The sequence below is a fragment of the Nanorana parkeri genome, unplaced genomic scaffold (genome assembly GCF_000935625.1).
Source record: "Nanorana parkeri isolate BGI_ZX_2015 unplaced genomic scaffold, ASM93562v1 scaffold83, whole genome shotgun sequence".
Lineage (NCBI taxonomy): Eukaryota > Metazoa > Chordata > Amphibia > Anura > Dicroglossidae > Nanorana > Nanorana parkeri.
Window position 1 is genome coordinate 1240446 of NW_017306351.1, and position 12672 is coordinate 1253117.

Sequence of the window (12672 nt, forward strand, 5' to 3'; positions counted from 1 at the left end):
TTTATTGTTTTAGACAACAACCAACATATAATAAATAGTCTGTGGTGTAAAAATGCAGGCACAGTGGCAAATAATTTCTTATTTTAACGTTACATAGCAGAAATATGGAGGACTGAGCACAAGCAATAAGAAAGACCTAGTATGACAATAAATTTGTTATATAAAATCTTTGCCAAAAGCAAAGCAATATCAAAACATTTATCGAATGAGGTGTATGATGTGCCCAAAAAGAAAAACCATATACCAACTGCATATGGATAAAAGAAGAACATGAGAGAATATAAAAACGTTATGTAGAGACAAAGAAGAAAAGAAAAGGGTGGGATGGGGGTGAAGAGGATGAGCATAACATAGGTTGCTACAGTACAAAATGTATTCCTTTTAGAGCGGTTGATTAAAAAAAAAAAGTGTAACCAAAATGGTCCACCGGGCATAAAATGTATGCAGAATATCATTATCCGAGGAAAGTAATTCCTCTATACACATGATATTATTAACCACACCCCCAAAAAAGGGGTGTAACAATTGATTTCCAAAAAGTATGTTAAGCTGGTGTGCCACTGTAATAAAATACTTAAGCAATTAGTTTTCTGGAGTTTCCTGGGTAAGAAAGAAGAGCTACTTCAGGTGAGGGGTAAAGCTTCCCTGTATGGCCTCATTCACACTGGGCATACACGCCCATAAACAGCAGATCCTGGGTGGGACAGGTGCTGCATGTGATTGCACGCAGCAGCCTTTTCTTCCCTATGGGAGGACACGGCTGTACGATGTCATGTGTTGCGGGTACAGGTGTAGTTTCATGGATTTAAAATAATCTGAATTTAAGAAAGAAAACTCCAAGCCAATATAATCAAAATAACCAAACTTTTATTTAAAATAAACACACCAAAATTGGAAAACAATGTATATATAGAAATTGTATCAATAGATAGATTTCTATCTATAGATCTATATCGACAGAGATCTATATTTTGATTAACACTACGCGACACTATAGATGTCCGAAGTAATTTTGAGGATGAGACAATATCCAATTGAGAACCACATTCTGTTGACAGACACCCTGTCAAGTTAACCGATATAAGTGCGGGAAAGGCTACTTAGGCCAATAGGCTGTACACCAGGAGAACTCATTTTTCAGGAAAAAACATTTTGCCAAGCTGACTTTTGGCTAACTTACATAGGCGTGGGAAATGCTTTTCAGGCCCACTGGGACCTGAGGCTAACATATCTGGGTGCGGAGAATGTTCCAGGTCTTATTATCCTATTTAATCTCGTGGCCCTGGGGACTCGATCGTGCTTGCTTCTGTGACTAGATATCTCGAAACACCACCTATAGTCTTATATATCACTATACTGAGTTCAAGAAGGAATGTTAAATAGAGATCTAGAACTAAAAGTTAGATTCAATGTTATATATTCAGTATTGTTATAGATACTATCCCACTGAAACCAAAGTTGGTTAATTGATGAATTATGCATATATTTAATGGATAATCTCTCTAATGTGTTTATTATGTTGGCATATGTTATGGGCACACTACCAAACGCTCTGACCGGTATGTGTCTGGTCCGGGCCGTTCGGGCCCCTCTCCTTTTGCGCACCCCGCTGTCCCTGATGTGTGGGGGATCTTTTGAGCCTCTGTTTCCCTGAGAGTACTCAACAGGGCGCTGCCGACCTATAATATGGTCGGCCGGTATCGGATCTCTGGGTATAAAAAAACCCCTTTACCATGCATGCTCCTATCCACAGAGCCTGGTTGCTCCTCCCATTTTTTTATGATTCAGTGAATCAGCACTCTAGCCAACTCTCCTAGAATGAGAGGATTCGTCCCCCTTCTTCCTAATCATCTAAACAAGACCTTATCACTTCCACCAGAGCTCTCTTGTAGGGGCGTATCATTTGGGCGGAGTCTACCCAGACGGCGCGATAACACATCTGAAGTCATGATACCGTTATAGCGCCCGCGTAAGCCACCAACATCAGTCTGCAGCCGGGAGGCGGCGGCGCTGGATGTGGGTGGTGTGGGGGTATTGGAGGATTGAATCTTTGGAGACAAGCAGGTGGGCATCCGTGTTCGGTCCACTGCCCTTTCTTTTCTAACTGTTCGGCCAGCAAACCGATCGACCGAAATACTCCTCTCACGTATGTTACGCTGGCCGTAACTATATACTTTGCTACTAATGAGAGGACTCCTCTATATATTTACTAGCCATGATCCCCATATGAATTGGACTGTGGCTTATGATCATGCCTTCTTTATTCATCTTTTCCCAGGCTTGTACTGTGTCTCCCACCTCCTACCTCTGACTCAATATTGGGACTTCGCTCATGCTTTACCTCTCCCATCCCTAGGGGGGACTGTGTGGGTGCGCAGCTCGCATAGACCCGCCCAGATACATACATATCAGCCTATGCAAATTGGTAGGTGAAAACCTTACCTCATGTTTTATTATTACTTTAGAAAGAATCATGAATGTTTATTATGCTCCTTATTTTTAAAATTACACAGATATTCCCTGTTTCCTGAAGAAGCGCCTGTGTGCGTGAAACGTCGTATCAGCTTCTCCATCTTCAAACATTTCAACTTCATATATTATTACAGCATTTAATGAATTGTTGTCTTGATGTTTTTCCTTGATCTTTGCAACGTTATCATGTCAATTACTACTTATTATTTTTTATTTCTTGTATGTTAAAAATCATGTTATAGGAAAGGTTTACATGGAGTGAGCATACAGGGAGCTATCTACCTAGCTGATTTTTAAATGGATCTTTGATCCAGTTTCTTAAAAATTATCACAATTAAAAATTAACTTTTTATACGGATTCTTGCTTTGTGGAGTTGTCTTTTGGTGCTTTTAAAACCCCACTTTCTGTTCTTGTTACTACAAACCTCAGGGGTGTGGCACCTACTAGGGATGCACCGATACCACTTTTCTAAGGCCGAGTACGAGTGCCGATACTTTTTTTCAAGTACTCGCCGATACCAATTACCGATACTTTTTCTTAAAGGGACAGGTCAAATTTTTTCTAAAACAATACAAAATCATGATTTTAGGTCAAATGACTAGGTCCCGAGATCCGGTCCCTAGGTTGCCGGTCCCGAGATCTGCTGTGCCCAATGCGGCCGGGACCGGCACGGCTCTGTGAAAGGAGTTCAAAGGGAGATTAGTACACGATCTCCCTTTGATCTACTCTCCAGTCCCGGAATGCAGGAAGTGATGTATATTACATCACTTCCTGCATTCAGTGTCACTTTCCAGCTACAGAAGCTGATGAAGCCGAAAAAAAATTAAAGAATCATAAAAAAAATAAAAATAAAAAGTAAGTCCCACATACACATGCAGATATGCGTTGGGTGCGCCTATGTGCGAAAACAATGATTGCGCCTATTGTGCTGCACGTTACATATAACCGTAAACATTGGAATGTGAGCAGTAATTTTAGGGCTATTATCTTCTGATAACACTAAACTGATGAGCGGTAAAATCGTTTTAAGCGTCGCCTATGGCCAGTTTTCAGTGTGGTCGTTTTTTGCGATTTAGCGGGCGCGCGCACGCAATTTTAAAGCTTGACATGTTTGGTGTCCATTTACTTGACGTAACAGAAACAGGAACCATACCGCACTCCGTACCGGGATTCCGACTTGATGAAGATGGGTGCACGAAATTACTGCGGATGGCACCGCCACACATGAACAATAGAAAAATGTCACCAGCACACCATAAGTTTAAAAAGCAAAATATTTTATTGCCAATAGCTGCATCTCATTGGCAAGCGCTTTCGGGGCCTCGCAGGGTCCCCTTCTCTAAGCCTGATAAAGGGACCCTACGAGGCCCCAAAAGCGCTTGCCAATGAGATACAGCTATTGGCAATAAAATATTTTGCTTTTTCAACTTATGGTGTGCTGGTGACATTTTTCTATTGTTCATTTACTTGACATGACCCCGTATTTTATATTTTACCAAAAATATGGGGAAGAATAGATGTTTCATAACATAACGTAGGGAAAAAAACATTTTATTCGAAATTTACGGTACTTTTTTCATTATATAGTAAAAAATAACCCTCCCAGTGGTGATAATATACCAAAAGAAAAGCTCTATCTGTCCCAAAAAAAGGTTAACATAAATTGCAAGGCTATAGTCCGGTCATGCTGACTGGTGAGATTTTTGACTGACTGGTGAGACACCCTAACATTTTTCAAGCCCTGTATACTCAATCAGGTGTAGCTAATCACCTTCTCAATGGCACACAATCAGCTGTGGTCATTTTGATTAGCTCAGCATAAAAAGAGCTTTCCTGGAGCATTTCAGTCCCTGGTAGTGCAACTGAAGCAATGAACTATGGGTGGCAAGGCACTATGAAAAGATCCCCGGGATAAAGTTGTGGACAGGCACAAGTCAGGAGATGGATACAAACAAAATTTCAAAGGCTTTATCAATGCCTAGAAGTACAGTGAAGTCTATTATTAAGAAGTGGAAGGTATTTGGTGCCACACAGACCCTCCCTAGATCAGGACGTCGCTCCAAACTGGATGAAATAGCCAGGAGGAAACTGGTCAGAGAGGCTACCAAGAGGCCTACAGCAACTCTGAAGCAGTTGCAGGAATTTACGACAAAGAGTGGTCATTGTGTGCATGTGCCAACAATATTACATTCTCCACAAATGTGGCTTGTATGGGAGGGTTGCAAGAAAAATAAACCACTCCTCAAGAAAGGCCACATGCAGTCACGACTGAGCTTTGCCAAACTGCACCTTAAAAAGATTCTGAGGCCACGTGGAAAAAGGCGTTATGGTCACATGAGAATGAAATTGAATTGTTTGGCCTCAACACCAAACGATATGTCTGGCGGAAATCCGATACAGCTTACCATCCAAATAACACCATTCCTACAGTAAAGCATGGAGGTGGTAATATCCTGTTATGGGTGTGTTTCTCTGCAGCAGGGACTGGAGCACTTGTCAGGTTAGAAGGAAAAATGGATAGGGCAAAATACCGTCAAATTCTTGAGTAAAATCTGCTGCCCTCTGACAGAAAGTTGTCAATGGGAAGAAGGTTGACCTTCCAACATGACAATGACTCAAGCACACAGCAAAGATGACCACACAGTGGTTGAAGGAGAAAAAAGGTGAATATCCTTCCATGGCCTAAGTCCAGACTTAAAATCCATTGAAAATCTGTGGAATTACTTGAGGACTGCAGTCCACAAACGGTCGCCATCAAATTTAACTGAACTTGAGCAGTTCTTCAAAGTAGAGTGGGCAAATATTGCAAAGTCTAGATGTGCAAAGTTAGTAGAGACATATCCCAACAGACTAAAGGATGTAAATAAAGCAAAAGGTGGTTTAACAAAATATTGACACAAGGGGGTGATCCTTTTTCCAACTCAGTTTTCTATTTAATTTTTTTCTGACATGTTGGTATCATAGCCTTCACTTGGATGTTATAAGTTGCACTGAGTAAATACAGCTGGATAAAACAAAAACTGTGTCTGTCTTTCAGGCTGCAAAGCAACAAAATGTGATTATTTTAAAGAGGGGTTATTCTTTTTTATACCCACTGAAGCCCAATCATCAGTTTAGAGTTAGCCATGAATATTGGCCCGTAAACTATTGTGCTCACGGCGATACCCGACATGTGTAGTGCAGTCGTCGTTTTCATAAATAGGTGCACCAGACATGTGTTTCCATTAGTATGCGCGCATTCGCAGGGGTGAGGGACTTTACTTTTTTTTTGCATTTTTAATTTTATTTAAACTTTCACAAGCCCCCTATGTGATAGCACATTGGAGGGGACAGGTTCTCTTTAAAGTGACATTAGGATCTATTGACCCCTTGTGACAGCTTTCCACGTCAAAGAAGCTATTCAAACACACATGGCCTTGACTATCTTCAGCCAGAGAATGACAGTTGCTGGCGGCGAAGTTCTCCTTCAGATTCGCTCCTCCGCCGATTGACAGCAGGCGGATGCAATAGCCAGGCGGATGCAATAGCCAGACTGCTTTTGGCTACTGCAATTTGAAATAGCCAATAGCAAGCTGACTATTACGGGGTGGGGAGTGACAAAAGCAATGGCTGACAGCCAGTCTCTCCTCCCCGCTGGGTGCCAGCTGCAACAGTCTGTCCCATCTGTTCCCCACTACCTCTGCTGATACAGGTGGGGGGAGACCAGCAGGGATTGGAGGGGACACAAACCGCAGCATGCAAAAGGGAGGGGGGGGGGAGCTCTCCTCAATGTTGGGTACTGGCTGCACAGGATTGTGTCCCCTCCCCTTTGATGAGAGGGAACATAGAGCCGATGAAACATGGACTCCCAGCGAGGAGGAAAGAACTAGGGGACCCGCAACAACTAATTGATAATGAGATTAGTTGACAATTCTAATTTTTCCACTATCGATAAATTGATTAGTTGGTTGCAGCCCTAGTCTTCCGTCAGAACTTCTCTCCCCATTGGGGACCTGTTTATATGTTTGAAGTTGTGGTGTGGAGCATTATTCATGCATTATCATTGAACTCTATGTAATGCACGTTTTGATGAACTAAAAGATGCAGCACCCATGTGAATGGGCCCTATAAGTCATTGATAGTGCAAAATCAGGTTTAAACTGAGAGTCACCGCTCCTCTCTGCAGGGAGATCAACCGGAAGTGAGCAAGCGGCGGTATGTTTTCGCTCACTTCCCGATCAATAGTGTTGGGGCAGTGGGATTAATTTGTTTACTTGGCAAGTAAATGTTCACTTTGCAAAGTGTATATTAGTAAAACAAAAATTAACCTTTGTTAGCATTGAACATTCAGTCATGTACAAGGAAATATTCTGCTTTTGGGTATCCAAGGTGAATGAACATAGTACACAAAGTCAACATACACTTTTCCAAAGTGAACAGCCTCTCAGTGCCTTTAGAAAACAAAACCCCATTGTGTCTGCAATCTCCTGTTCACCGAACTCCAATTGTGGGGACTTTGAGCATGAACTTCAAATTGTTTAGAAAAAAGGCAGTCATGCTCCTCCTCTTCCCACATTTTTTACGCGTTTCTACAAAATACGTCCTTCCATGCAGTGGGCACACACACACCATTTTGTATTATTGCTGCAAAGTGCCCTCTCAGTTTTTATTTACAATGTTTGCAAACTATCCAACAAAACACTAAATTTTGAAAAACTTACACTTATGCTTTATTATCATACAAAAAATTTGCATTGTCTAATCTAGAATGTTTCTAACCTACCATTTAGCTTATGGGCCAAGGGTATCCTGACAAAAATGTTCCTCTCTTACATGACCTAAGCATTACAAGCAGGTTCTGAAATAGCCCTTACCTAATGTTTATCTATTATAATATAAGGTTACTGAAAATGATCTCAGCCACACATGCAGATACAATAATATGCAAGCTTATTCGCACAAGACCAAGAGCTGCACCCTATAGAAACCAATCACTACTCATCTGTAAATATTAAAATCTGTAAAACCCAAGTCAGTTTTCTGTAGGTTACTGCACATTTCAGACTATTACTGCTACTTATGAGCCGTTTTACTGAATAAGTCTGATAATGAGAAGTCATTGTGTATGCAATCTTAGAGAATAAATATTTTACATACCACACTATCACTAGTATCTGGAATCGGTATAGTTTTCATAATAACATCCATGGTAGTTGTCTAAAAGAAAAAGGAAAAATTAACATATTTTCCTCTTTACATACATCACACTGTTGGGTCTGTTTGTAAAACAGCGATAATGACTCATTACACTTTTATAATGCACATTACTATAAAGGAAGTAAGGAAGACACACCTTGCTGGACCCAAAGCAGAATGGAGGATCATATCAGACTAACCTGATTTAATTTTGTGACTATATCATAAATGTTTTGGATCATGGTGGTGCTGTGGATGTAGCCTTGATTTCAGCAAATTATTTTACACAGTTCAACATAATGGCCTCATAAAAACTAATTAAGACTTCAAAGTAACATTAACCACTTGAAGAGTCCAGGCCATTTTTCAGTATTCATCGCTGCAGTGGTTTGACTGACATATATTCCGTCATGCAACGCTGTACTGAAATTAATTTGTTACCATTATTTGGGCTCCCCTGGAGCTTTCTTTTGGTGGTATTTAATCACCAATGGGGTTTTTATTTTTTACTATACAACAATAAAAATACCGAAAGTTTTGAAACATTTATTACCCTCATTTTTGAGTAAAATATAAAAGATAGGGGCACGTCAGGTAAATATACATCAAACATGTGAAGCCTTAAAAATGTGCGCGCCCGCAGAAATCGCAAAAAACTACCACACCCAAATTTGACCACTCATCAGTTTAGTGCTAACAGCGAATCCTAGAATTATTGCTCACGATCCGACGTTCGTGGTGATATGCAACATGTGCGGCACAATGGGCTCAATCGTCGTTTTCGCTTGTAGCTGCACCTATCGCATGTTTGCGTGTACATGTGGGAGTGGGGGACTTTAAAAACATTTTTTGTGATTTTTATCCTTTCATTTCTTTAAAAACTTTTTTTTACACTTAACTTTATTGCGATAACATAGGCGATAAGAAGTCTGCTATGCGATAGCCAATGTACATGACAGGTCCTCTTTATGGAGACATCAAGGGTCTCCAAGACCCCTAATGTCACCCCCAGAGAAGCTGATGAAGCATCTGCTTCACCAGCATCTGTGGCCAGGAATGACAGCTGAATGCAGAAGTAATATACATCACTTCCTGCATTCTGACGCCGGAGATCAGAGGGAGATCGTGTAATGATCACCCTTTGATCTTCGGTGACAGAGCCACCAAGCCGGTCCCGGCCTGCACAAGGCACAGCAGAACTCGGAACCGGCAGTGGCGCGGGGGGGATTCGCGCACACCCGCAGAAAACACAAGCGATCGGGCGTCTCTACAGTGGCGTGGCACAAACTGCGTGTAACTAATAAAAGTAGATGTGGCTTCAAAGCGCATACCGCTTTGTTTTGTTATGTTTTGCCTGGCTATCTCAGACTTCAATACTTTCCAAGTCACTGACATAGAGCAAGGATGCCAGAGTAAAGTCAGAAATGCTGATCTGCATATTTGTTCTGGGTCTCAAAAACTAAAAAAGCCATTGGATCAGCCTGGCAACTAGCATTTTCAGGATAAGAGGTCAGCAAAGACAGCCACCATAAAAACATTTCTTGTAAGAATTATATAGGCATTTATTCAAAGAAAAACAGTAGGATTTGTTACTTTGTTAGGTGCACATGCTTTATTGAAGGTGAATTCAAAAGTAGAATTGTACACTTTAACACGACTGGACAATAATGTATGCCATAATATATAATAATGCACACGGAGGCACTGAAGCAAAATTGCATCCAGATCGGATTATGCTGGTGTTGGTTTTAGCATTCACATTGTCCCAAGTGGAAACAATACAAACCACGGTCTACTGCTGCTGCATGGCAAAAGTGAAGAATCATGCAAGCATGTGGCTTAATACACTTTTTTAAACCAGGTATCAGAATCCTCTAGACAGGCATAAGGAACACTCACTGACCATACTTCATAGCCTTACCATAGTGTAATTCTTCTGAAAGTGGCTTCCGTCACTCCGGAACAGCTGGATCAGTGTGCTTTTCCCAACTGTTGAGTCACCTGTTTGAGAGAAACATAATTGTCACCTACATCATCTTATAACCCCCATGGTTATATGAACACTCTAGTCCAGCGTTTTTCAACCACTGTGCCGCGGCACACTAGTGTGCCGTGAGATATTTTCTAGTCTACTGTAAAGTAAAAATGACAGTTGTAATATGGCAATAGAGATTGTCCTTAATGCGAGAGAAGAAGTAGGTAAATACCAAGGCCCATTGACACTTTTGCTATAAGAGCTTAACGAATGAGTAGGACACCGGCCACAGCCGCTGCATCTGGCCTTCTTTTACCCTGTAAAAGGTACCAGTCTTATAAGCATCTGTGTAGGCTTTGTGTGCATTTTGCTGGAACTGTGCTACATGGACTTCTCTTCACATTCACAAATGTCTAATCAACAACCTCTGAGTGCTAAAGGCAATACTACCACAGATGCAGAATGCCATGACAGTGAAATATGCTCTCCTAAGATACCTTTTTATTGCTGTGCGTTTCAGCTGAACATTTACTTCTTGTTTAAGTGTGGACAAAGGCAAAAATAAAAAAAAAGCTATATAAGATTTTAGTCCTACCCTAAGGCTTGTCATACACAAAACACATTTTGGGCTGATTCTTGATGAACCCTGTTGCAATTTGCTCCGTGAGTGGCAACGTCTGCAACCTCCTGCCTGACATTCTTTGATCTTAAACTGGAAGAGCTGGGAGGAAAACGGACTTCTGAACAGCGATCATTGCCAATTAGCAGGGGTGAGGATTGGGATTGGGCATTGTCTCCAGCAGAGGTTAAGCAAAGATGGAGGAATCTGTTAGTTTACTGGACAGCTTTACTCTACTAAAACAAAAAGTGTTTTATTGCTCTTATGTCCCTATTGGTGAGGCTCCCCCTCACTTTCAGGGCAGCATACAATGGCCACAGTTTCAAAAGGAATAGCTATGCCCTATTGCAGTAGTTCCCAAGCTGGGGTATGCATACCTCCAGGGGTACAAAAAAAAATAAAAAATCAGCAATGGCGCCACCCAGCATTGGTTGCTAGGATGCAAACAGCTGGGCTGCACAACAGCAAGCCTTTCTATGGTGCGGGTGTCCTTGCAGCATGGTGTAATTTGTTGTTATGGTGCTAGCATATGACCCACCTGCACTGTTGAAATACATGAAGCTGTGCGGCCTGGCTGCTGGATTGCTGGGTGCAGCGACCCAGCATTGGTTGCTAGGATGCAAACAGCAGGGCTAAACAGCAGCAAGTGTTTCTAGGTTGTAGGTGTCCTGGCTCCATAGCATCATTCATGGTTATGGTGCTGGGGAATGACCCACCCACACTGTTGAAATGCATGAAGCTGTGCGGCCTGGCGGCTGGATTGCTGGGTGCAGGAGAGGAAAAGGAGGAGACACACACACTGAAGAGCAGGCCGGAATGCACCAGTACGTTGTACTGGCACCTCCTGTCTCTGGACCGGTACTCAGGGCCTGCCTGATAGTGGCAGAATAAAAATGACCTCACAGCTCCCATGGACTTTGTCCAACTGATGCTCTATTGATTTATAACCTAGCTATTGTTCGCTCTACCCTATATACCCCAGGAAGCCCAGCTTAGTCTTATCCTCCATCAGCCCTAAAGACCTACACAGCTACAGGTACACAGTGACATTTTCTGACTCATGTGATCGTCACATGACTAAAGTGAAACTCCAGAGAAATTCCCTGTGATCTGGGAGCCATAGCCGAGTGTTCCCATGTGGGTCCCCCCTATGCAACCGAGGTATACAAGACATTTTTTTTTATAACTGAATTGGATAAAACAAGTTTATATCTTTTCAGAATTAGCTGGTTGTATTGTGGTGCCACCTTAAGCCTCATCTATGAAAGTGCAGTTTTAAATACACATGGATGCTGCAGACACAGGTATATGAATCAAGTGTGTTAAATGAAGAGTGAGTGAAAAGAGCACACTGGAGAGGGAATGGGGCTTAGCAATACTGCTACATTCCAGTACTAACCAGTTCAGATGTCAGTGTCTTTCAGCCTATTAAATATGATTCTGCTCTGTGCTATGTGAGACACTATTAGCCCTGCTTCCAGCACCACTGTCTATCCCACCCACATTGTAAGTTCTGCTGATTTTCAAAAGTTCCCAGGTATGCTGATTATACACCTGCGGACATGTTTAGGACGGTGTCAGTATGGTACTGGTTCTAAATAACTGGACAAGTTGCTAGCAGTGTCAGTACAATATTGACAGATTTTGGGGGGTACAGTTTATGGAAATCGACTGCCAAGGGCTATTCGTGTGAAAAAAGTAGGGCTGCAACAACGTAAATCGACTTAATCGATAATGAGAATCGTTGTCAACGATTTTCATTATCGAATAATTGATTGTTCGATTAGTTGTTTCATGTGCTCTGTGTCCCCTCTGTTCTCCACTGCTCCCTGTGGTGATGGGAGGGGACACAGACCCCTGCAGCCGGTGTTCAGTGGTGAGGAGAGCTCCAAAACTCACTCTCCCGCCCCCTGCTCTCCTCCCCGCGGAGAGCCCCTGCATGCTGCGGGCTGTGTCTGCTGTCGGCGCCCAGCGGGGAAAAGAGACCAATGTGCCTCTGCAATCCCCCGTTGCCTCTGCTTCTTCTCTTCATGTCCCCACTGATCCTCTGTGTTCATGCTGCTTGTTCCCGCTGCTCCTCCCCATGTCTTCACTGCTCTTCCATGCCCCCTCTTACAGCTTGCTCCCATCCAGCGGCTAGGAGCAATAGCCAGCCTGCTATTGGTTATTTTACATTGCAGTAGCCAATAGCAGGCTGGTTATTGCACCCACCCACTGCCTGCTGTCAATCAGCAGGGGAGGACCTGAAGTAGAACTTTCTCCTTCAGTTCCTTACTCTGCTGATTGACTGCAGCCTGACAAATTCTGCTGCAGGATGTGCTTTGCAGTGCCATTCATTTCAGTGGTACAAGTCTCCAGCCTGCAGTGTGATCTCCTGCACTGAAATGTGCGGTGCGATTGCAAAAAAATTGCATTCAGCTTTATTTTGAA

General features: G+C 42.4%; 1 protein-coding gene across 1 annotated transcript in view; it reads right to left on the reverse strand.

The window, feature by feature from the left end:
- The window catches only part of IFT27 (intraflagellar transport 27), a 57697-nt gene that overhangs the window by 16776 nt on the left and 28249 nt on the right, over positions 1 to 12672 (reverse strand). The window contains exons 2-3 of the mRNA XM_018552310.1: positions 9570 to 9649; positions 7610 to 7669 (exon numbers count right to left, since the gene is read on the reverse strand). Coding sequence (XP_018407812.1) covers positions 7610 to 7669; positions 9570 to 9649 — 140 coding nt within the window. The remainder of the gene's footprint in view (positions 1 to 7609; positions 7670 to 9569; positions 9650 to 12672) is intronic.